Here is a 27073-nt window from a genome sequence, read left to right as displayed (position 1 = left end):
TTTTAACCCCATTAACCTCACCTAATGATCATATAGAGCAGGCTGATAGCAGAGGCAGGAGGCTGAAGGCTCTCATGTGGAAAGCAGCAGAATTAATCCCGACAGCAGCGATGCAAGGAGGTGGTAATTGCTCCAGAGAAGTGTGGGAGAACTGCCTTTATTGTCCTCATTGCCAAGAAGCTCGGAAATCTATTCCTCATTAAGAGATTCTCAAAGTCACTCTTTTAAGGTATAAAACCCCAATTTTTCTATTTCTGACACTGCTGATGTTTCACAACAGCGCTACAAGCCAAGTTAATGGGAACAACATCTGAATGCAAACGATGGCAGCGGCAGCTCTGGGAGATGCAGGAGCACCAGTCAGGAAGAATTCATTACCCCGAGACATTTATTAAGCGAAGGAAAAAAAAAACTGTTTGAAAAAGGCTGGCAAACATCATTAGAGAAACAAAGGAAAATCACTTCATAGGCTTTTATTTCTAGTTACAGTGCCTTAGTTTACCTTGTTTTTTTTTCTTTTGGCTGGTTTTTGAAGTCTCAGTCTTACTCAGTAATTACAAGTCTCGTCCTGCTTTACTATTTACAAGACACAAACTGCCAACACCAAGTCCTGAGAAATAAGCAAGTGACAGAACAGGTCACTTTTCCCAGACATAATCTTTATTTTTACCTGCAGACTGCACTCCCTCACTACTTCCTACCCCCCAAAATAAAGCTATCACCTATCAAGTCTAAAGGGTACTCAAAAGCTGAGGTAATGACTCAGGTTTCTTAATGAAAAATTATATGCATTTGGTTGGTTGTTACTTTTCAAACTTCCTTGTTCACACCTGATACTCAAGAAACAGAAAAATACAACTCCTCAGCATTCCATTCTCTACCCATCTCCCAGTCCTGAAGGGAATGTACACATTGCATTAGGAGTTACAAAGTTAGGAGCTTCCCAAATGTTTCAGACCGAGCAGGTAATTCTCCACATACAAGAACAGAAAGTTATTTTCAGGTTATTTATAGATAAAAAAAAAATAAAATCCTGTTTTCTTCCCCCTTCTAAGCTGTGGTAAATCTCCATTGTGATTTCAGACACCTGACACTTCCCTTAATCCATTCATTGCAACTTTCCTGAGAAATACCCTACGTTAAGCTGCTTACAGGAGCAGAGCCCACGACAACTGCCAGCCAGTAAAATGAAAGCCACAGTCCCATTTTCCCCGATGGAACCAGCTGATGTGTTCCTTGGGAAGCACCTTCCCATTTTCCCAAGGGCAGAGCACTCCTCTCCATCACCACTCCAGCCACACCCCCAAAGCAGAGCCTTACCTGCCACGGTGAGCTTTGCCGTCCTGCTCACGATGGTGCCCAGGCTGTCCACAGTCGCCACGCACTGATAATATCCCTCATCGGGTTTATTATGCTTGGAATGCACCACGCTGTTAATTAGCAGGGATCCGTCTGGCAGCAGCTGGCGGCGGTCGTCGGACACCAGGTTGAGGAAGGCGCCGTCCTTCCTCCACTCGATCCTGGGAGGGCTCTCGCAGTGAGCGGAGCAGTTCATCACCACCGAGGCCCCGCGCGCCGCCACCACGTCCAGGGGCTCCACCAGGAAGTAGAAAGGAGTGAAGGTCCTCACCAGTGACTCTGTAGAAGAGCACAGTTTGGGGGTTAGCTCGTCACCGTTTTTAGTGTGAAACGCACCCTCCTTGAAGACACCGTCATGAGCACGAGCACTACAGCGCTCACATCCTCCCCCGAACACGTTCAGCCAGATTGTTCTCCATGACAGTGGTTTCTGATTGGGTTATTCCTAACGTGGACCCTCAGATTCCAACATTCCAAGACATTTCCATCCCTAAAATGTGTTTCCCTGCTCTGCTGTCAGCCTCTGCCCCCCCAGCAGTGCTGTTTCCTTTGGTTTGTGGAACCAAGACTGGGAACCATCACAAATTCAGCCCTCAGGAGAAAGTCTCCCATCCTGAGCTTAACACATCTTACAAGTGTCATACACTGGTTTTTTTACTTCCATTCTAGCCCAGGATAAACATGATTACTTTTCCATTTTAAGTATTCCCCAAAGAGTTCTGCAATTAACATCTAGTTTGCATTAAGAAGTGAATTTTAATTACTGTCTTTCTGATGTATTTGGTCAAGCAGAATGACTGTGTGTCAATATCACTTTGACTTGTCTTAATTTAGTCATGTGTAGAAAACAGAAGACAAATTCTTCCAGAGAAGAACAGTTTTCCAAGCAGCATAACACTGACTTCAGAGAAAAAGGGCATCTCAGATTTTAAAGTCCATCTTAGAAATAACACTCATACAACAATAACAAACTCCTGAACTCATTTCAAAACCGTTTCATCTCTCACTATTGACCATTTAATCTCATGTTCAATAAAAAAATGGTGAAATACTCTAAGACCACGTGAAAGACAAATATGCATTTAATAACGAGATCTGTTTAATTAAGCCCCAGAATAATTCTGGGGTTTGAGGAAAAAGCACAAACTCTGAAGGCGACCTTTACTTGCAGACAAAGGCTGTCCTGGAAGCAATGCAGCTTCTCCCATCGCTTGGTTGTTTGCGGGGTTTTTAAAATCGGATTTACCTTCTAAAATGACTTTAATTAACAAATTGATATGATTTCCTCTATCACTGAACTACACAGAGAGTCCCTGGTCTCCAAAGAGCCTCCAGCTTCCCCCCAGAGGGACTCCAGCCTTCCTGCACAGAGCTCATTGCCTCGGCGACTCACAATTCACGGCAGCTTGGAGATAAGGCAGGAGTGCCAGGGAAGTAACAACAGATAAACTGATGCTCTGGCAGCTGATAGCATTCGAATGCTATCTCACCTTCAAGAATTCCAAGAGGAAATAAGGAAAACATCCTAGAAAGATGGAAGTTTCCCCAGTGACAGTGTCAGGCTGGAGATCTGTTAGGTTGGGATGCAAATCCTTGGGATTGTCTCTCTTGAGGATAATAGAGACATCCCCCCTCCCAAAAAAAACCCCAAACCAAATATACAGGACAAAAAAAAAATCAATAAAACTTAAAAATTTTCTAGGAGCTGCTAATGTTACTCTGGTCTGTACAAGGGCACCTATGTGTGAATGTTCTTGATTCTCTGTGCCACAGAAATCCTGAGTGTCAGCTCTCATGCAGCAAAAGGCAGAGCAGAAACAAGAGCCATGAACACCAGGAAAATCTTTGACCTTTTTACCTCTATAATCTTTTCCAGTGCTGCAGAAACCTGAAGTTCTTATTAAAATTAAAGCCTGAGCTGCACAGTCCCTGGGTTTTTCAAGGGAAGCATTTCCCCCCTCCACCTCAATTACAATCTTCTCTAAGTTTTTCCAGTATAAATCCAGCCTCCTATGAGAACAAAATAGACTAGTTGGAGTTTTGCTTCACTCTGACTTTTCAAATAAAGCCCAGAAAACCTTTAAAAGGAGAATGGCAGCTTTTTGTTTGCCCTGCCAGACTCCAGTGCAGATTGGAGCAGATCTAATCCATCGATAAAGATCATTCTTGCCCTGCAAACAACAAGGAGCCCAAGGAAATAGAGCAGAGCAGAGGATGTCCAGGGAGGTCACACCAAGACCTAAGAGCAGCTCAGCAGGGATGATAAGCCTTGAAGAAGAGCAAGAAGCAGATCCTCAGCGAGGCTTCAGAGGTGCCAAAGTCCTGCCAGGAGCCCTGAGAAGATACAGAACAAGCTGCTTCATCCCGGGGTATCATTGTGCTCCAGCACTGAATGCAGTGGGGACAAAATGTGAAGGGTTGGTGAATAACTCCATTCCAGCTTGAAGGGAGTTAAACCAGAACAGAACCCATTTTTTCAGAGGATCTGCAGAACCACACTGCACCTAGCTGAGCTCATGCCACCTTTAAGCCTCAATTCTGCACAAAAAGGGCTGGTACACAATTGAACTAAATAAACTTCTGTTTCTCCCAACAAGCCATTTCTCCCACTCCATCAACCTACTGATTACTCAGCTTGATGAAAACATCTTATTTTGGTTTAAATGGGTGTGTATTTGGTGCAGGGAGTCCTTCCCCTTTCCACACACTTAGATACACAAGCATGTGTACATCCCTGCCTCCACCTGTGCTAGCACTGCCCAAGGAGCTTATGCTAAAGCATGAGTCTGCCTCCCTGCTCAGAAACAGGAACAGATAAACCAAACTCATTCCCAACAGGCTGGAGTTTATTTCTCCCCCGATCTGCTCTGGGGATGAGTGGCAGGGAGCCAGATGTGCCAAAAAACAATGGAATGCCATGACACAGACAAGATCTCAATGAGCCATAGAGTCATTTCTCATGTCCTGGAAGCTCCAGAGCTCCCTTCCTCAGCCCTGCCAGCACACAGCAGTGGGGTTCAGCACTCCTGTGCCCATCCCAGCACACACACAGCAGTGGGGTTCAGCACTCCTGTGCCCATCCCAGCACACACACAGGGGTTCAGCACTCCTGTGCCCATCCCAGCACACACACAGCAGTGGGGTTCAGCACTCCTGTGCCCATCCCAGCACACACACAGGGGTTCAGCACTCCTGTGCCCATCCCAGCACACACACAGGGGTTCAGCACTCCTGTGCCCATCCCAGCACACACACAGGGGTTCAGCACTCCTGTGCCCATCCCAGCACACACACAGCAGTGGGGTTCAGCACTCCTGTGCCCATCCCAGCACACACACAGGGGTCAGCACTCCTGTGCCCATCCCAGCACACACACAGGGGTTCAGCACTCCTGTGCCCATCCAGCACACACACAGGGGTTCAGCACTCCTGTGCCCATCCCAGCACACACACAGCAGTGGGGTTCAGCACTCCTGTGCCCATCCCAGCACACACACAGCAGTGGGGTTCAGCACTCCTGTGCCCATCCCAGCACACACACAGGGGTTCAGCACTCCTGTGCCCATCCCAGCACACACACAGCAGTGGGGTTCAGCACTCCTGTGCCCATCCCAGCACACACACAGGGGTTCAGCACTCCTGTGCCCATCCCAGCACACACACAGCAGTGGGGTTCAGCACTCCTGTGCCCATCCCAGCACACACACAGGGGTTCAGCACTCCTGTGCCCATCCCAGCACACACACAGCAGTGGGGTTCAGCACTCCTGTGCCCATCCCAGCACACACACAGGGGTTCAGCACTCCTGTGCCCATCCCAGCACACACACAGCAGTGGGGTTCAGCACTCCTGTGCCCATCCCAGCACACACACAGGAGGGTTCAGCACTCCTGTGCCCATCCCAGCACACACACAGGGGTTCAGCACTCCTGTGCCCATCCCAGCACACACACAGCAGTGGAGTTCAGCACTCCTGTGCCCATCCCAGCACACACACAGGGGTTCAGCACTCCTGTGCCCATCCCAGCACACACACAGGGGTTCAGCACTCCTGTGCCCATCCCAGCACACACACAGGGGTTCAGCACTCCTGTGCCCATCCCAGCACACACACAGGAGGGTTCAGCACTCCTGTGCCCATCCCAGCACACACACAGGGGTTCAGCACTCCTGTGCCCATCCCAGCACACACACAGGGGTTCAGCACTCCTGTGCCCATCCCAGCACACACACAGGGGTTCAGCACTCCTGTGCCCATCCCAGCACACACACAGGGGTTCAGCACTCCTGTGCCCATCCCAGCACACACACAGCAGTGGGGTTCAGCACTCCTGTGCCCATCCCAGCACACACACAGGGGTTCAGCACTCCTGTGCCCATCCCAGCACACACACAGCAGTGGGGTTCAGCACTCCTGTGCCCATCCCAGCACACACACAGGGGTTCAGCACTCCTGTGCCCATCCCAGCACACACACAGGGGTTCAGCACTCCTGTGCCCATCCCAGCACACACACAGGGTTCAGCACTCCTGTGCCCATCCCAGCACACACACAGGGGTTCAGCACTCCTGTGCCCATCCCAGCACACACACAGGGGGTTCAGCACTCCTGTGCCCATCCCAGCACACACACAGCAGTGGGGTTCAGCACTCCTGTGCCCATCCCAGCACACACACAGGGGTTCAGCACTCCTGTGCCCATCCCAGCACACACACAGCAGTGGGGTTCAGCACTCCTGTGCCCATCCCAGCACACACACAGGGGTTCAGCACTCCTGTGCCCATCCCAGCACACACACAGGGGTTCAGCACTCCTGTGCCCATCCCAGCACACACACAGCAGTGGAGTTCAGCACTCCTGTGCCCATCCCAGCACACACACACAGGAGGGTTCAGCACTCCTGTGCCCATCCCAGCACACACACAGGGGTTCAGCACTCCTGTGCCCATCCCAGCACACGCACAGGGGTTCAGCACTCCTGTGCCCATCCCAGCACACACACAGGGGGTTCAGCACTCCTGTGCCCATCCCAGCACACACACAGGGGTTCAGCACTCCTGTGCCCATCCCAGCACACACACAGGGGTTCAGCACTCCTGTGCCCATCCCAGCACACACACAGGGGTTCAGCACTCCTGTGCCCATCCCAGCACACACACAGCAGTGGGGTTCAGCACTCCTGTGCCCATCCCAGCACACACACAGCAGTGGGGTTCAGCACTCCTGTGCCCATCCCAGCACACACACAGCAGTGGGGTTCAGCACTCCTGTGCCCATCCCAGCACACACACAGGGGTTCAGCACTCCTGTGCCCATCCCAGCACACACACAGGGGTTCAGCACTCCTGTGCCCATCCCAGCACACACACAGGGGTTCAGCACTCCTGTGCCCATCCCAGCACACACACAGCAGTGGGGTTCAGCACTCCTGTGCCCATCCCAGCACACACACAGGGGTTCAGCACTCCTGTGCCCATCCCAGCCACACACACAGGGGTTCAGCACTCCTGTGCCCATCCCAGCACACACACAGGGGTTCAGCACTCCTGTGCCCATCCCAGCACACACACAGGGGTTCAGCACTCCTGTGCCCATCCCAGCACACACACAGGAGGGTTCAGCACTCCTGTGCCCATCCCAGCACACACACAGGGGTTCAGCACTCCTGTGCCCATCCCAGCACACACACAGGGGTTCAGCACTCCTGTGCCCATCCCAGCACACACACAGGGGTTCAGCACTCCTGTGCCCATCCCAGCACACACACAGCAGTGGGTTCAGCACTCCTGTGCCCATCCCAGCACACACACAGCAGTGGGGTTCAGCACTCCTGTGCCCATCCCAGCACACACACAGCAGTGGGGTTCAGCACTCCTGTGCCCATCCCAGCACACACACAGGGGTTCAGCACTCCTGTGCCCATCCCAGCACACACACAGCAGTGGGGTTCAGCACTCCTGTGCCCATCCCAGCACACACACACAGGAGAGTTCAGCACTCCTGTGCCCATCCCAGCACACACACACAGGAGGGTTCAGCACTCCTGTGCCCATCCCAGCACACACACAGCAGTGGGTTCAGCACTCCTGTGCCCATCCCAGCACACACACAGCAGTGGGGTTCAGCACTCCTGTGCCCATCCCAGCACACACACAGCAGTGGGGTTCAGCACTCCTGTGCCCATCCCAGCACACACACAGGGGGTTCAGCACTCCTGTGCCCATCCCAGCACACACACAGGGGTTCAGCACTCCTGTGCCCATCCCAGCACACACACAGCAGTGGAGTTCAGCACTCCTGTGCCCATCCCAGCACACACACAGGGGTTCAGCACTCCTGTGCCCATCCCAGCACACACACAGGGGTTTCAGCACTCCTGTGCCCATCCCAGCACACACACAGGAGGTTCAGCACTCCTGTGCCCATCCCAGCACACACACAGGGGTTCAGCACTCCTGTGCCCATCCCAGCACACACACAGCAGTGGGGTTCAGCACTCCTGTGCCCATCCCAGCACACACACAGGGGTTCAGCACTCCTGTGCCCATCCCAGCACACACACAGGGGTTCAGCACTCCTGTGCCCATCCCAGCACACACACAGCAGTGGGGTTCAGCACTCCTGTGCCCATCCCAGCACACACACAGGGGTTCAGCACTCCTGTGCCCATCCCAGCACACACACAGGGGTTCAGCACTCCTGTGCCCATCCCAGCACACACACAGGAGGGTTCAGCACTCCTGTGCCCATCCCAGCACACACACAGGGGTTCAGCACTCCTGTGCCCATCCCAGCACACACACAGGGGTTCAGCACTCCTGTGCCCATCCCAGCACACACACACAGGGGTTCAGCACTCCTGTGCCCATCCCAGCACACACACAGCAGTGGGGTTCAGCACTCCTGTGCCCATCCCAGCACACACACACAGGAGAGTTCAGCACTCCTGTGCCCATCCCAGCACACACACAGGGGTTCAGCACTCCTGTGCCCATCCCAGCACACACACACAGGAGAGTTCAGCACTCCTGTGCCCATCCCAGCACACACACAGGGGTTCAGCACTCCTGTGCCCATCCCAGCACACACACAGCAGTGGGGTTCAGCACTCCTGTGCCCATCCCAGCACACACACAGGGGTTCAGCACTCCTGTGCCCATCCCAGCACACACACAGCAGTGGGGTTCAGCACTCCTGTGCCCATCCCAGCACACACACAGGGGTTCAGCACTCCTGTGCCCATCCCAGCACACACACAGGGGTTCAGCACTCCTGTGCCCATCCCAGCACACACACAGGGGTTCAGCACTCCTGTGCCCATCCCAGCACACACACAGCAGTGGGGTTCAGCACTCCTGTGCCCATCCCAGCACACACACAGCAGTGGGGTTCAGCACTCCTGTGCCCATCCCAGCACACACACAGGGGTTCAGCACTCCTGTGCCCATCCCAGCACACACACAGGGGTTCAGCACTCCTGTGCCCATCCCAGCACACACACAGCAGTGGGGTTCAGCACTCCTGTGCCCATCCCAGCACACACACACAGGGGTTCAGCACTCCTGTGCCCATCCCAGCACACACACAGGGGTTCAGCACTCCTGTGCCCATCCCAGCACACACACAGCAGTGGGGTTCAGCACTCCTGTGCCCATCCCAGCACACATACAGTCGACTTTAGCTCAGCAGCAAGGCACTGCTGACTCCATCACTACCATAATCCCCAGATCCTGTTCCTGGAAGCTGCTGTAAGGCTTGCTACTTTCAATTTAATGTTAGACTAGCTGATTATTCCTGCCTACTGTATTAACTTGCACTTGGGTCCTCAAAATTTTTCTATCTACCAAGGAACAGTTTGGCAAATTTGAACTGTAACCTTGTCCTCGCTCTTCTCTAAGTGGTGTGAAAATGTAACAAATACAGTTGACACATGAACCACTCTGGGAGTGAAAGACAGCAAATACAAGTTTACCTAGAACACACAAATGCAAAATCTCCACAAAACATCCTCCTACATCAGCATCAGGATATGGAGCTTCTGGGGAGAGCCCAGAGGAGGCCACGGAGCTGCTCTGAGGGCTGGAGCCCCTCTGCTCTGGGGCCAGGCTGGGAGAGCTGGGGGTGTCACCTGGAGAGGAGAAGGCTCCAGGGACACCTCAGAGCCCCTGGCAGGGCCTGAAGGGGCTCCAGGAGAGCTGCAGAGGGGCTGGGGACAAGGGATGGAGGGACAGGACACAGGGAATAGCTAAAAAGTGTAAAAGGAGCAGGTTTAGGTTAACTATTGTTTAACCTAAGGAATTGTTAAACAGGGAAGGAATTGTTCCCTGGGAGGGTGGGCAGGCCCTGGCACAGGGTGCCCCTGGATCCCTGGCAGTGTCCAAGGCCAGGCTGGACAGGGCTTTGGAGCACCCTGGACAGTGGGAGGTGTCCCTGCCCATGGCAGGGGTGGCACTGGATGAGCTCTAAGGTCCCTCCCAATCCAAACCATTCCAGGATTCTGTGATTTTAAGTTTGGGAAAGACAAGGTGTTTCACCTCACTCAATTTGTCCAGGAACTTATGCCCAATTAACTACTTTCATACTTTCCTACCTTCTACTATTAAAAATCCTCTGGGGTGTTCTAGTCCTCCTTGTAGCTGCTCTCTCCTCAAATTCTCACAATTAACCATCAGTTGTGGCACTGTTTCAGCCAAGACAAAACCCATCACCCCGAAGTGATCTGACAGTACACCCATGAAGTGCTCCCAGCCTGTCCTGCCCCATTTTCTGTGCAGAGATGCAGCTTTATAAGGCCTCAGGTGAGCAACGTGTAGAACAGTAAATGCCAAGCAGCTGTACAAGTGGGGAGAAGCTTCCCTTCATTATCCAGTTAATTTCTGAAGACACAAGCACGCCAATATCCACCTTAAATCACTGAAATGCGTCCTTTAACAACCGCCTGCCACGAGCTCATCAGAAATTACAGCACTTAGGAAAATAACTCCAGACAAAACCGCTCTGATCTCAGTCATAAGGCTGAGACTGACTCCACATAAATCACCTCAAACCGGTGCACAGCAATGTGTCCTGAGATTTGACCAGCAGTGCCACAGATCTGACCTGCACTCAGTGCTGCCACCAGAACTGCTCGGTCCCAGTGATGTTCTCCTGAGGACAAGGCTCCAACAACACATTTCACTTCACGTTGGAAAGAAACCACATCGCATTCTACAAGGACGAAATGCAACAACCACCCAGAAGGAAAATGTGAAGCACAGGTATCTTTTCAGAACTCCTTTTTTCCAAACAGGATGATAAATGAAGGCAGCCAAACGCATCTTCCATCACAATTAGCTGACTTGAGAGGAGCAGTACACCAGGCTTTGGCTCAGAAGGAGTCAAAGCAGGCTTTGATAAAGATCACTCACTGGAGCTGAGGAACGATGTGGCACCTGTCCATATTGACCAGAGGGTGATACCTGTCCCTCTGACTCCAAGGCAGCTCAGGAGTATGGATATGACACCCTTCAAGCTTGACATGTAGAAACAGAAACATCTGACAAATCCTGATCAGACTGGCAGGAACTGTTAGACAGCCCCTGCTCATGTACTGCCAGTCAATGCTAAAAGCTCCAAGCTCTCTGGCTACAGGACTGCACTTTTAAAAGGCTTTTCCCCAGAATTTAATTACCGTTCCCAGTGGCCTCTATAATCCTAAAGACGGTGTTATGCCCTTCCTAACCCACATCATTACAAAAAACTGCCTCCAGAATCAGCCAGACGTGGTTTAAGTGAAGATGTTCCCCACGCCATTCCCTGCAGGCTGCCAGCAGGAGCTCACAGGGAACTTGTTCTGTGGTTTTGTTCACATATTCATGGCTAAGGAGCATGTTATCTATGTGGGCAAATTGCTACATGTGGTAATCTCTACACAAATGTATATATTACCATCTTGGTAATTTATTTTCCTTGACAGCATCAGAAGCATTCTGCATTCCTCAATAAGCAAAATTTATCTACGATACCAGAATGTTTAGACAAAGATGTATTTTCTGCTTAATATTACATTTTTCTCTTTATAGGCAACAGAGATTATAGACCACCTGATCAAATTAAACTACAACAGCAATAGATACCAGCTAAACATCTTTTGATTTTCCTTTCATAAAGCACTTCCAAAGCCCAACCAAACACACAGTGCTTGGCAAGTTTACCACACTCAAAAATCCAGGTCACATTTCTAAACTGTGTTCTCCAAACGCCGCTTCAGCTCCTGCTTCACAAAGGCTCTGCAATCCACAAATTATACCAGACAAAAATTAAATCACACTTAAGCATCAGGAAAAAAAAAAGAGGAGGGAGTGTGAGAGCTACTCCTGACTGCAGAGTCCAGAATAAATCCTGCTGGTACTTCCATAACTCCAGCAGTGGGCTGACAGTGGAACCTGGCAAAGCAAGTGACGGAACATTATAAGATAAGTAATGCCTTCTATAAATCCAGACTTTCCCAGACTTAGATTCCTTCCTCCTTCAGCTCAAGCAGATTTCCCCCTCTGATGGTTTAATACAGTGCATCAAAGATACCCATCACAAAGAGTGACTCCGCTTTGCCCCAGCATGGCTGGGAATGGTGCTTGAGGAATGCTGTGGTGCCTCAAATTCCCCCTGCCCACAAGGGGCTGTTTTGAAACCTCCAAGGGAGAGAGATCCTTTCAGGATGGAGGAGGACATGTGGAAGAAATCCTGCCCTGTGAGGGTGGGGACCTGGCTCAGGGTGCCCAGAGCAGCTCTGGCAGGGTGCAAGGCCAGGTTGGACAAGGTCTGGAGCACCCTGGGATAGTGGAAGGTGTCCCTGCCCATAGCTGTGGGTGGAAATGAATAATCCTTCAGGTCCTCTCCAACCCAAACCATTCTCAGATTCTATGATGTTACAGTTTGACATCGTGTACCAACAAGAACACAAAAAGCAAGACAGTCACCACAATGACAGCATTATTTTAACACAGAGAGGGGTAATATGGCCTTAGGAACTCGGGAGAATCCAGACAGCACAGCCAATAAACAAAGAACCAGTCAAGCAAAGTAAGCCCTATTTTGCAACAATGCCTTTAGAGCTTTGTTTGTATTTCCAGTTACCTTTCGTTTGTTAAATAACAAATTATTGTTGGCTACATCTTCACTGACCTTCTTGATGGACCTCAAGCATAAAATTATATGGGAAAAAAAATTAACCCATTAAAAAAAAGTGTGCAGGAATAGAATTAAGAATCTCCAAACAGTGTGGTGTGTCTGCAGTAAATCACTGCAAGGAAGCCTCCCTGCATCTGCTCCAACCACTCCCTCTGTAAGCGATACCATCGCCTCATATATTATTAAATAATGGCAAGAAAAACACGATAATGATCAGCAGCCAAATCCAAACACAGATTGTAATCTCCAAGATCAGATGTCTGTGGAGATGCATTTATCTGGTGTTCAGTTCCACAGCCTTTTCAAAGCCCTGGACAGAGTCAGACGTTGTTACCTGGATTTGGAACACGTGGAAATGATTTTATTACTGACAGATATTTGTCCCAGGTGCTGAGCCAGGGCTCCCTTCAGCAGCTGCTCCCAAGCACTGTCACACCAGGTCACCACCTCTCTGTCCCTTTACTGTGGGGCTGCAGTTCTGCTCAGCCTGGAAAACTGCAGGAGAAAAGATGGCACCAACTCCTCCTCCCCTAAAGCAGGACTCACCAGAACCACTCCTCATTGTATCCTTGGACCAAAAACATTCCCACCCAGAAGGTGCTCCTCATGTCCAGTCCATACTGCCACTCTTCAACTGTTTCCCACTCACAAGGATGTTTTTGTTTGCCTTAAATCCACACTTAAACAAAGGAAAATAAAAAGCTGCCTACACCAGCCATGCTTCAAAAACAACTTCTGGGGCACTTTTTGTTCCTCCTGGTGTGCCAGGGAAAAAAAATCCTTTATAAGCACTAAGCCCAAAAATGTGGACTTCTCTCAGGTTGTTTAAAAATATCCTTGGGTTTTACAGAATTCACAGGCAGCAGCTGAGCCCCACAAACCTCTCACCTTGTGCAAGGAACATTCTTTCAAGGCCATTTTGCTTTTATAAATCAAAGAAAACACAAGTCAGACCATCTAACACCATATATTTGAATTAAGCCAACGAGGGAGCCTCTCTGAAGGACCTAACTCCAAAATTCCTTCTTGTAACCATTTCAGAAGGAGAGCTTAAAGGATTTTATCCACCTTTTCCCTTTTTTGTGGAATGTTAATGTCATTTTACTCATTTCGAGCAACTATCAGTTTTTAATATCAGCACTGCTTCCTTCAAAAAGCACCTCAAGTCCCAAGGGACCAGAGCCCCATTATTTATTTAATTTTTAATTCTTCCAGGGACTGTTTTCATTATTTTCTCCACCTGGGAGGAGAAACATCCCTCCAGCATTTCTCCACAAGTTTACTAGAGGGCACTGTAAAGACACCTACAAAAGGAAGAAAATGAATTTCTGTACCTCCCGGTGAACAATAGTACTTTGACTTTTCCCCAGAAATAGCTGCCAGATGTTGGCTCCTGACAATGCTACGGTTGTTACAGCAGGTGAAGAGGAATTTCCAATTTTTTCCTGGAGTAATGGATTTCCTCTCCCAGAGTTCCAGCCTTCTGAGCACTCAGGCACCTAATTTACCTCTTCAGAGAGAGAGCTGTGAAAGAGAGTGGCTTTCTGCGGGTTAAAGACAAACAGAAAACCCACTTGTAAGGCTCCAAAAACACACTGCACACAATGCACGGAGGTTCCTGGTGCTGCCCTGCTCCCCCTGTCTGGGCTGCACTCAAACCACCCTGCTCAGACCCACGGAACTGGTTCCCCAGAGCCTCCCAAGGCCAGACCAGACACTGAGCTCTCCATGGAGATGCCCTGCTGCTTTGCAAACCAAGCCCAGATAATCAGGGAGCAGATTCCTTGCTTCAGACAGAGTGGGGTTTTTTTGCCAGACTGGTATTTCAAAAATGGTTTAGAATATAAATACAGAAACAAATCCCCACACATCACAAGAGAATTATTTGCTGAAACCAATTACTTAAATATTTCCCAAGTGTAAACACGCTGCAGCATCCAAGAACTGTGCATCAAGGGGAAAGCAGTTTTACCACTTCTCCGATGCCAACGAGGTTATGGGGCACCCAACAGAACTAATTCAGTTTAAGATGCTCTTTAAGTGAGGCAAGCTTTGCACTCAGTGAATGATCTCCCTCCCCCAGGCCACCTCTTCAATCCAGGGCTCCACCGAGATGCCAAGGGATGCTCACAAGTGTCAAGGGCCAGGGGAAGGCTGATACCAAGGTCAGGGGGTTCCAATCACAGCAATGGCCAGAAAAGCCATACAGGAAGAAATATTGGGAGGAAAAGAAAAAAAATTTTTTTTTTCTATAGGAAGCATAAAATGAAAGAAAAGGACAAACACGAAAAAAAAAAAAAAAGATGCAAGGAAGAATCAAATGGAAATTTGCTGAACATCATTTCCATTGTCTTTCTAAAGACAGACCTTTGTCACACTTCGTGAAAGAGGAGAAAATTCTTAGCAAATACCTTTAATGTCAGATCAAGCAAGGAATATCTGAGAGGACCTGGAAACAGAAGAGCAGCATAGGATCAGAGCAGAAGGAATGCCTTGAACTCAGCATCCTGTGACAGCAGCCCAGAGCAGAAGCTGGGAGCACCAAGGGCAGAACCAAGAGCAGCAAAACTCCCCAGGGCTGCCCCAGCACTCTCTCACAGCCCAGGGACAGCAGGGTCTGCTCCTGCAGGGAAAGCACCACCTCTGCCAGCACCTACAGCAGCCTCCAGGGAGAGGGGGAAGGAAGAAGGGGAAAACAAATCCGAGCTCAGTATTTGATTTGGGGGCGCCTAATTTAGGGGACCAGTGCAGAAAGATGAGGATAATCAGTAAATTCTGCACACTCAGCACAACTGATTTTCTACAGCCCTTCCCTTCTCTGGTTTCCTACCAAGCACTGCCCCATCACACCACTGAGCCACAATATATAAAAATATAATAACCTTAGCAATGTGTTAATGAGGGCTTTATTGATCTTTCAGGGCGGCAGTGAACAGAAAGGAACAGCAGAAAGGTGGAAAGGATGCACATACACGCTGCTAAAAAACATGTTACAACGTTACCAAGAATCTTACTTTGAGAACATATTTACACCACTTTTCTATCTCATAAAATTCAACCTTATTTGCAGAGTTCACTAGGTGCTGTTGTGGTTTAACCCAGGGATAAATCAGGTGCAATAAAACCTGCCCCTCACAGATTTAACTCATAACACTCCTGTAAAAGTGAGCTGGGAACCAGAGAGCCCCAAATGGAGGCTTTTTAGCAGACAGGGTTAGAGTGGGATGACAGGCACAGCACCAGCTGCAGGAGAAGAGGGATGCAGCAGGTGCCCTCAATGACACAGAAAACTGGAGCAGATTTTAGCCACAGCAGCACCAAGGTAATACCCTGGGGAAGCTGAGGGAATAAGAGAGAACCAGCAGGATCCCCAGTTTTCTGGGCCTTCCTACTAAGGATAAAGGTTTGTGTCTGTGTTTGCAACTAAAAGCTGTGGAGGGCAAAGCTAAAGCCATCTCAGATGCCCAAACCGGTCAGTGACCACAGCACAGCACTGCCACCCTTTAAAAGCTACAACACCCATCAAAAGTATCAACCAAACACCTTACTAGCATCATCAACAAGCCATATAAAATAAATAATACATAACAAGGCTTATAATATATAAAAGCAGTATGTTACTGCACCAGATTTCAGGAAGACTTGGTAAATCCAGAACTGGTAAAAATTCATGTAATATTTAAATTTGATAGCCAGATCAGCTCCAATACTCAAATGAGCACCATTTCAACTGCGCAAGTCAGGAAAAGAAGCAAAGAAATGACATCCCAGACCTGTGGCCCCCAGGAAAGCAGTTTAAGCAGGAACTCAAACACATGTTGTGGAGTCAACAGCTCCTCCAAGTCACTCATTCTTTACTCTGAGCAGTGGATGAAGCTCTCCATTTGTGCCACCTCCACAACAAACCGTGGTTCCCTTGGCTTTTTTTCATCCTCTCAGCTGTGAACTCTGCATATTGATCCTGGAATGTTTAATGCCTTTTACATGCTTTGGCTGCTCCTGTTCACCAATGCCACAGGCTCTGCCTGGCCCAGGAGTATCTGCAAATCTTCCTGACCCTTCAGCATCAAACGCACAAAAATGATCTGGAATAAAACCCAAAATATCCCCAAGTCTTATTTACCGCAACTTAATTATTTCAAGTACAATGAACATACACGGAGTGGAGCAAATTATTGGATTTTTGTTTATTATTTGCTCTATAAGAAATCAAGCAGCTACACTTCAGGAAGGCAACTGCAGCCTATTAACAGTGCATTTTTAGTCTAAAGAGATCTATTAAAAAAAATCTAATTGTACTAATCCTTTACTGTAACTTTGCAGTGTTATTTTACCCAGCTGACATTTTCCTGTAACAGATTCCTACTAAGCTGTGAGTGCTCATAAGCCAAGAAAAGCTACAAGAAAATGAGCCAAATGCCTCAATTGAACCGCTGACTGTCAGTGTCTCCTTTTCCCCAAGGGGAGTGGGTGGCACACAGTTCTCTCCCCCTCTTTTCTGGCAGGGACAGGGGCGAGGGGAGGCCCCAGGGTGTCTCTGCCATTCCCACACCATCCCAAAACACTGGAGTTGTCCATCTGACTTGGACAGGGAACACAAGCCTGGGCTGTAACTGGAGTGTGTGCAGCAGCCATCCCTGCCCCATTTGATCTCAGTTGAAAGTACAGTAAAATGAAGTGAAAGAGCAGTTTTAAAAGCTTTACACAGATTCTTGTCTCTCCTCAAAGAGCATTAATGAAAACACTTCCTGTGGCAGTGTGTGAAGACAAGCAGCACCTTTCATCTCCCCTGTTTACTGCCTTCACCTCCCCGATTCCCAGGCACCACTGGAGCTTTGACTGGCACAGCTTTTGTCAGAATGAAAGAAAAAGCTCAACTGTAGCTTTGCAAATATATTAGCAAAAACATTTGCAAGTATTAGCTTGGCAAATGTTTTATACATGTGAGGGGAAAAACAGATTTATCTGTTCATTTATATAATACAGATTATTTCAAAGGGGGAAAGTACGTTTCAAAAGAACTTACGTAAGAGTGGAAATACAATTACTGCATGTATTAACTGAATTATCATATAGATATTGGTATTATGAGATGCACAGTTCTGGCTATGCTGCTTCCCTCAGCCTCTGCTCCAGCTAATCCTGCCTGTGCTATGGATTGGCATGCACTGACAGCTACCTGGGTGGGTATTTGAAAGGTTCCTCTGCAAGGTTTTGCTCTGCTTAACACAGAGCAGAATTTTTCAGCTGAAATAATAACATCAATATTATATATAATAACATCAGACCTGCACTCTGCTCATCGTGTCAGAGAACAGCACTCCATTCCTAAGGTGTTAAACAAACAGACAGCCCTGCTGCAATATTAATTTGGCTAATTATGCCAAGAGAACTCCAGAAGGAAGTCCCAAGCCCACAGAAAGAGAGCAGTACCTGCTGGCAGCAGTGCCAACAGCCCGAGCCCCAGACGTGTGGCAGATGGCTCCCGAGGGCTGGGCACACAGTGCTGCCCCAGTCTGGCTCCTCTCCCTGCCTGGAAAATGCAAAGGCTCACCTGGGCAGGCATGGCCTAGGTGTGAGCAGCACACCTTTAGGGAAAGACAGCACACTGCACTCAACAGTTCTTCCAATCCAAACCAAAAATTTTGGATGATTATAGTTCATAAAACAGCATTTGAATGCGATTCCTTGGCATGGAAGAGTCTTCTGGAGCTCATGTAGTCCAGCCAGCTGACCCAAGCAGGTCTGTTTAGATCAGGTTGTTCAGGAAAATGGCCAGCCAAGTTTCAAACTTCCTCACAAAACAATTTCCCAAGAACAGAAGAGAGCAAGCAAGAAGTGTGTGAGCAGCCAAAGCAGCAAAGCACAATGAGAGATACACCCCCAAACTGGCTTTTCATTATTTCCTTCCTGACATTTCAGAACTGTAAGCTTTACTGAAGCACCTACAAATTCCAAGTCCCAAAGCCACAATGATGGTGACATTAGGAAAGATCTGTTCTGAGGAATCCAGCAGTAAAAGCTCCATGAAGTGCCTGGTGTGGAGCTGGCTGGCATGGCAGTGATGGGCTGGTTTGTACCACCAACCACTTTGGTGTTGTTCCTGGCTGGAACCTGGGCTGTTCTGGCTCCCAGAGCCCAGTGATAACACACACACGGAGCCATGGCTGAGGCTTGATTTGAACTGTTCACTGCTGCAGTGCCCCTCAGCATCCCCAAATGTCCCTCATCAACCCCAAACACCCCTCAGAGTCCCCAGCCATCTCTGCACTGCAGCTCCTGACTCTGGCCCAGCTCCAAACCACAGGCTGATGCCACCCCTCAGCTGCACATCTGGGGAATGTTGCTACAGCTTCTGACCCAGGTCAGCACAGTGCTCACACTGAACATCATCGCCACCACAGGACCTCAGCACCCTTACACTGCTGTCTTTGGTTCATTCCCTTTAAATCCAACCTTCCCCACAGTGCCAGGGCAGCCTTTTTCCTCCACCTGAGGTGCCTGGCAGCATCAGTGGAATGTTTTTGGCACATCCTTCCCATGTGCATCAAGGTCAGCACCTGCCACAACAAGCTTTCTATTTTAAATACTGCACATCGATAAGACTGCATTAAAACACAAAGCATTTACCCAGCTCCAGGAGACGTCAGAGCACAGCTTTTCCCAGGTTCTGTCAGAACTCCTGCTGTAATTTGTCCCAGTCCCCGAGCAGCACCTTTCAGAGAAAACCACAAGGGCTGGGAGCTGCAGGGCAGAGCCTCCAGAGCCACCACTGACCACCACCAGACACCATCAGAGAGCTCCAAATTCCTTTGGTCTCCTGTTCCCTGTCCGGGCTGAGGGTTGATGCAAATAGCCTGCACAGCCTTCTCCTGAGAAACTCTCCCAACCTAAACCTACCTAAATCACGGCATAATCAGATAATTAGATTGTGGTCCCTCTAAGGCTGCTATTAGCACTTCCAAGCTATGTTTAAGGGGATAAAAAAGCTTTATTTCACCTAATTCACAGCACATGATGACTATCACAAAGGGGAAGCTCTATTTTCTACCGGAGTAATTTACACTTTCTAAACAAAAAAATTCCAAGAGAAAATTTGTCCTGTAATATGTGGTGGGGTTTTTATGTGTAATATTTCTTAGTGGGTTTTTTTTTTGTTTGCTTTAGGAACTACAAGCAGAAAACAGAGCTATTGAACCAGCTCCTTTCAGCTGTAAGAAGGGTGAAATGCAGCTTTGCAGGAGAAGCAAGCACTCGTGTCACCATCAACCATGAAAAAGTCCCAGACAAGAGCATGTAAAATCATTGTATCAGCTCTGTAACAGGAACATCCATGCTACAGATGGGATTATGAGAGGAGGGGGAAAAACGGAGGTCGGGAACTGGTCACAAGCAGCAGCATCAGTGAGGTGAGCAGCAAATTCTGCAAATACAAACAAAACCTGATCATGTTCACTTCTTTTTTAATTCAAAACCAATTAAAACATTGTTTTTCTTGGATTTTTGGGCTTGCTTTTGGTCCTCCTTGTCTTGCTGCACTATTACCTTGCTTGCACATCAGAGAGAATATAAATCACAGAATATTAAGCAAAGTAAGATGCTTTGCCTTTATTTGATTAGGGTTTCTCCGCAGCACAGCTTTCTTACAGCCAATATTAAAGTGTAATTACTTTGTCTTCCAAAGTTTTCAAATACACGACTTGCATATACAGCAGCTGTTTTTATCTTTGTAAACACAAAGGAAGAGAGGGAGGGTGAAATGAGCAGTTTCAGTTGTAGCAGCATCTCCTCCCAGCCACAGCAGCCCATGCAGGGCTTCACCCCTGCTGTGGCTGAGGGGACTGTTAAATATTTGTCACACGAGTCTGTGCAATGACAAAAAGGAATCACAACCAGGGCAGGCAGATGGGCCAGAGCTCAGCAAGGCTAAAAAGTGTGTCAGGAATCTTATGAAATGAGATGTTATATAACAATATCAAATCTGGGCACTAGGAGCTGGGTCACCTGCATCTGCCCACCTGCACACGATGTGGACAGCCCAAACCCGAGCATTTAAAAATTCTTACACTGAGCTATAGACTTATTTGCTTTTATACACTTCTATATAAAAGCATAGCTGTGCAAATGGATGTACCTGCTGACTTCTAAAGCAAAAATTAAGCTAGGGCTGTGAACAGGGCAGCTGATAAACCCACGGGCTTTGATACAGCATAGACAAGATCATTTGAGATTCAGCCAATTAGAACCACCCCGGCATCCAGATTAATTTTGCTGTTCCAGCAATCCAAGTGCTCCTCATGCTCCTCACGAAGTCAGGGAGGCGGGAGCTGAGCTGGCCAAGAGCTTCTCAGCACAAAGCCCCACTTGTGGCCGTGTCTGCAGCCCCTGGGGTTCATCTCCCCACCCAACTGTTAACAGACACAAGGGGAACTCTGGATCCCTGTGCCACCTCCTCAAACTGCTCATCTAGGTGAGCTATTTTTACCACAGGATGTTTAATCAGAGATCTGGCAGCAATAATTATCTAGAGATACTGAAAATCTGGGGCTACGCTGCAGGACCACATAATGGAAAAACCAGAATACAGAAGGACACTGTAATGAGGGCTCTGTCTGGAACACGTGAGTGAGAAATGCAAGATCCCACAATCACAAGGCAAAACGAGCTGTCCCAAGCTCTTCCTCCACCAAACCCAACTGTCTGAAGGGCTGGTGACTGCAAACCACCCCACCAAACCAAAGCCCAGCAGATGTCATGCTCACATCCAAGCAGCAAGTTGAGAACACCTCAAGAGCAGCTCAGTAAGTTTGTAGAACTTGCTTTTAGTTCATAGGGAAAAAAAAATCATGGTAAAACTTGCTATTAGACTAAGGTGTCTTTGATATCTCATCGATTAAATTAAATGTCATTAATTTTGCATGCAACTCATAGATCATTCTCTAAATGCTATGCCAAAAATCTAATTGAGTCTTCATTAAGTGATCAGATGGGAAATGGGAGCTCTTCCCCCACAATAGAATTCAAGGTTAAAACTGCAGCTCACCAAGGACTGTTAAGAACTGCCTCAGACCCTCACTTTCAGGCACCACACAAAAACCTTTCTATTTCATTCACTCCAGATTTCCCCTATTAGCTGGCTCCTCCTCCCCTCTTACACCAGTAACCTTGAAAAGAGGACAGGTGGAGCTACTAAAGAAAGACAATGGGGCTTTAAAAAAAAAGGAGATTATTTCAAGCTACAATTAGAGTACCCTACAAGACTAGACTATTTTGAAGCTCAAATCTAAATTCAATTCAAGCTGCATTTTCAGCCACACGCTTGTCATTACCTTTTTGTGATCCCAGTGTGAGGAGAGAACAATTCCTAGGCTTACCTCCAGCACTGAGTGCCACAGCTGGATTGGGCCACCCTTCTGTCACTTGTGGGTGGTGGTGGGACAAATCTACTCCCTGACATTTCACAGTTAACAACGAGAATTGAAAACGTGATAATTTAGTACACAAAGACACTTGTGGAATAAAACAGCAAAGCAGAAGAAGCACTAGGGTTTATCTCTGCGAGGAAGGTGTGCTGCTACTCCCCAAGCCTGGAAGATATTGTTAGGTCATGACTGCAAGCTCCAGGATGGAAAAAGCCCTTGGCCAGTGCCAAGCAGGACTGCCCAGGGATGTGAGAGGTCAGGCAGGAATCCAGGCAGGCTCCTGGCTGGCACAGGGATGTGGTCCCTGAGACACCCAAAGGGAAAGGACTGGGGCCAGAGAACAAGAGCAACAGGGAACAGCACTCGGGGTTTGGGAAAGGCTTTGGAAAACTCCTCTGGAGCTTCAGGTGAAAGGGAGCACCACCCTGGGACAGGAATTCCCTCGTGGCCATTCCTGGAGGTTCAGGGCAGCCTTTTGGGCTTCATTAGTGCAAGAAATGGAGACCTGCCCTTTGTCTTCACAGCTGCCTTGGTTCAACCTTCTGAAGTACAACCTCGGAGTTCTGTGCCCTTCCCAACTCTGCTCACTTTGGTGTCACGCTGCAGGAGAAGGAATACTGACACAATCTAAGTGATAAATGTTTTCCTTTGCACTCCAAAGCTGTACACTCAGATTCAGCATCCTGCCCTGCAATCCCACCTCTAGCTTCTTATTAGAGCCTTTTCTCAGCATAAATGGTACAGCCATAAACACTATTTTTTTTCCATGAGAAGTATTTTGTACAGGTGGTATTCTGAGTCTCCCCAAATCATCGATCTATTATTGAGCCAAGCTGAAAACACACTATCAATTTTCACTGAAGTATTGATTACATGAGGTCAAGCCTAGAAAGATACACAGAGCACCAGGAATCTACAGGCAAGGGGCTGGAATGAGCCTTGGCATTTCCGAGGCCATACAAGGAAAGGAACTTAGAAAATAATATTTAAAGGCCTTGCTGGAGTGCAGGCTACTTGCAGGAGAACGTCAGCAGATTGGGTACTGATACAGTGAAAGAATGTGACCCCCACTTGCAGAAACAAAGGTGATTTTTGAGGACTGCTCCTTGAGCAGCAGGAGCCTGCCCCAGTTGCCAGTTTTCTGTAGACGAAAATGAACTCAGGTTATCTCTGTTAAGGGGAGGTATGGATGGCAGAGAGTCAGGGGAATTGAAATATTATGGGTAAGTGTGAAATGCCCACATCTGCTTTGCCAGTATGCCGCTCGCTATGGGAAAAGAGGAGAAAAGAACCATTTTGCACACACGCTCCTGCCCAGGCCTGGCACTGCCAGAAGTGACAGGGAACCTTGAACAGACACCAGCGTGATCCCTAAATGCCCTGGACACAGCACTGGCTCCAAGCTGGGCTGGGCACTACTTCAACTACCCACTCACTCTCTCAAAAAGCTGTTTTTTTCACTTCATTTTCCTCATTCCCTGCAAGCCTTGGTTTGCAGAACGAAAAAAACAAAACCTGAGAATAACTTCCCCTTGTAAAAATCTCACAAGAGATAAATCGGGCTGTTAGCTCCCTGGGAGCTGCTGGGATGTGCCTGGTTTTCTGCGGGAAGACGCAGAATGAAAAGCAAGACGGGCAGAAGAATGGCCTCTCAGTCATGCCACTCCAGCAATAATGTTGGTTTTTTTTTTCTTCCAACGAAGCTTTCAGCAGTCAGAAATGGGAAAGATTATAGACACAGAGCCTGCAGTTCCATTCAAAAAGATCTTTGTTAGCAGCAGCAATGAAAAGAGGGCAAAAAAAGCTCACAAAATTCCTCCACTTAAAGCACAATCCCAAAACATATGCTTACAATCCTGGAAATCTTTGGGAGATTCAGGGTGTTCAACAGCTGCAGCTGAGCTTACAATGAACATTGCAAATAAATGCTAATGAGATGCTTATAGATCCTGAACAAATTGATTTACTGAGATCTTGTCGAGTGTCTCCTATCAAGGGTTTGTCAGAGTAAACAACCAAATCCTTATAAACAGAAGTGACTCATTCATTACAACTGGAAGAAGAAAGGCGTGATAACTGAAGCTACAGTCCAGGAAGATGACAAAACTAACGACACTCACACACTTATTTACCAAAAAATAATCAAAATGAAGTTTTTGAAAACACGATTAGAAAACATGTACAGTTTAGCTCACCAGATCAGCTTGCAATGCTGTGAGCACATTAAAAACCACAAGAGTTATCAGCACAAGAAGTAACCATAATAAAACACACTTGAATAAAGCTTCAGGATAAACCTACATAAGGCAGATGCATAATGAGTTCACACTCGTACTGAATTATTTTATTGCATATTGTTAGAGTACAACCTGTGTGTGTAAGCAGCTCCTTGGAAATCAAATGGGAGAAAATCCACTCTCTTACAAAAAAACCTTACTGTTCATAAGGCTATGTATGATTATGAACAATAAATAATGCAGGAGAAGAGAGGTGAAGCTTCAGAAGCTCTATATCAGAATAAGAAAAAATGCTTCTAGTTCAATTAAGCTGAGATGATTCCATACTTTTATAACTGTCTAGCATGGAGAATTCTAAGGTTCCTTTTTGGCCAGTCACCTATAAAATATGAACATTTAATGACTTCATAATGGCAGGCAGGGAAGGAGGTAACCTGTATCCCCTAACTGAGCACAGACAGGGAGTTTCTCTTACAAAACATTAAGAGCAAAAAAAGTAAAATTCTCCAAACTGGGATAAAAAGCAAGGGCCACTTCATTAACACTAAATAAAGGTCTTTGGAGAGGTTGCCCAAAAAAACCCCACTTCAGTAGGAAAAGCAACAAAATACAAGAAAAATTAATCCCTTCAACTTTTCAGCCTCCTCAACTCCGCTTAGTGAAATCCTGGCAGCTTTTAAGGGAAATCCAATCCCTCAGTGTCCACCTCCTGCTGAAGCTGGAGGTGATTTCCAGAAGATCCTTGTGAAAGGCTGATTTGCTCTCCTGTTTCTGCCTCACAGCATCCCTCTCCCACAGGAAGAGCAGGGCTGGGGGGAGTTTCTCCCTGCAGTTGTAACACAGATTTCCACCAGCACCAGCTCCCTCTTTGTATCTGCACAAAGCAGTACACCAGCAGTTGACATTCCGAGAGCAAATTCCCTTAGAAATAAACAAAGCCAACTCCTCAGAGGTTTGGGATCCTCCACTGGGATCAGGAGAGCATATCTAAAATAAAACACAAGGCTGCAAACTTCCTATGCTCCTCATTTTAAGCAACGTAAAGCGATTTCAATGTGTCTCACGGCAACATTAGGATTAAAACTCTGGGTTTTCTCCAAAGAGGCCCAAAGGTCCCAAGTGAGTGACAAATGGAGCTCTAGAGACAGCAATTCTTTTCAGACCCGAGCCATTCCAGGGCTCCATGCAGCAATCAGCAGGATGCTCTTCCCTTCCCTTCCTCAGAGCACTTCACCAGCCACAAGTGCAGCACAAGGCAACACAAAGGGCTGTGCCCTGAGTGAGGAATGCTCTTCTGGGGGAAAAAGGCTCCTGGGAAAAACACAGCAACTCCCTGTTACAGACACAGGGCCACCTGCAAGTTCTGTCCATTGAGCCTTCACCGGATTGACAGTGTTTTATTATTTTGGGGAGGCTCATAAGCTGAAAAACACACAGGAATGAGGGTTGTGCCTAGACATTTCCCAAGACACTTCAGGTGACAAATCCAGCTATCTTCAGGCAGCAGCTCTCATCATCTCCTGCCAGGCAGGTCTCCCAGAAGTCATCCTGCTTCTGAGAAGGGCAAGACTGAGAGAACGACAGCGTCAAAACAGGACAAAGTCATTAAATACTTGACTGAATGCCTGTCTCTCTCAACCTGAAGGCAGTAGTCAAAATTAAAACCAGACTTAGGCAGAATTTTGTCAAATTTCAAAGGAAGCCCCAGACCACGTGTTCTAACCAACTCAGAGTGCTCCAGATGAAAACTGACACAGTCCAGGGCAGTTCCACAAAGGAAACGAAACCACATCCACAACGTGAAAGAGAATGGATGTGGACAGCCAAGGTGCTGAGGGCAAAGTCTGGAGGATGAAATCAAGGAAAACACAAAACCAGTTCAGCTCAGAAACAATTCTTCCCCTCCTCTACTCTTCTCGGCTGAGTTGCTCAGGATGTTCCAGGGCCAGTAAGACTGGATGGAAACTCAGAAATCCCAATTACTGCTACAAAAGGCCACTGCTTTAAGCACTTTAAAATAATCCATCTTCCCTTTGCAGTGCTGGACAACAATCTCCTTTCCCTGAGGTGTGAGCAGAAAGAGAAGAGGCTGCAAAGAGGCAGCACTTGCATTCCTTGTTGACAGTCACCTTGCTGCACATACCAAACTATAATGTCCATGTTTGCTTTATCAGAATTTTCCCTTCACCTGCCTTATCTGTCAGATAAATCTGGTGGATTTATCTGTCCCTCTTTCATCAGGTACATTCCAAAGCAAACAATTTGGTTTGTTGGGTTTTATTTAAAAATAAAAATAAAAAAAACAAGCCTGGGAAAGAGACAGAATAAAAATGAAATAAGAAGATGCTCTTGAAAAAAAAGATAAAGCTTGGGAGTATTTTCCATTTGAAATTACATTTATAATGATATCTAGCAAGTTCAACAGGTTTATATCATTCAAGTAGTATTTTAAAAAATGGGGTTAAGCTGTGCAATTTCAAAAAATTAAAGAATATAACACCAAGAGATAGCAGCAGCAAGCTTTCCATGGCAGCAGTTTCAATAATGGTGTTTTGGATACTTTGCTTCCATCCTCCACAGGACAGTGATGGGATTTTAACTGTACACAGAAGGGAACTGCCAGATGTGGATTAACACCACCACGACACACTCAAAGGAAAGTGATTTCTCAACTCCTGGGTGCAAACTGAAGGCTACTGCAAGCTGCTCGTTTTCCCAGGATGCCAGTTTGCCTTTAAAAAAAGTCTCCCTGAAAAAAGCTGAAGCTATTATTTAACGAGTTTTAACAAAAAATTAAAATCAATCCGACAAGTGCTCTTAAACAAGCCATCTGCAAAGATGGGCATCACCACGAGAACAGCATTAATCTTCCACATCCAGGCAAT

At 47.6% G+C, this 27073-nt stretch overlaps 1 protein-coding gene across 7 annotated transcripts in view; it reads right to left on the bottom strand.

Annotated features, from left to right (window-relative positions):
• Positions 1–27073, bottom strand: part of NEO1 (neogenin 1) — a 174528-nt gene that overhangs the window by 116498 nt on the left and 30957 nt on the right. For all 7 annotated transcript variants that reach the window (XM_066328684.1, XM_066328689.1, XM_066328685.1 and 4 more), the window contains exon 2: positions 1321–1638. In XM_066328684.1, the coding sequence (XP_066184781.1) occupies positions 1321–1638 (318 nt within the window). The remainder of the gene's footprint in view (positions 1–1320; positions 1639–27073) is intronic.

Source organism: Sylvia atricapilla, chromosome 13, assembly GCF_009819655.1.
Source record: "Sylvia atricapilla isolate bSylAtr1 chromosome 13, bSylAtr1.pri, whole genome shotgun sequence".
Classification (NCBI taxonomy): domain Eukaryota; kingdom Metazoa; phylum Chordata; class Aves; order Passeriformes; family Sylviidae; genus Sylvia; species Sylvia atricapilla.
The sequence above is the reverse complement of the archived record's forward strand: the minus strand, read 5'-3'. Positions and strand labels throughout refer to the sequence as shown.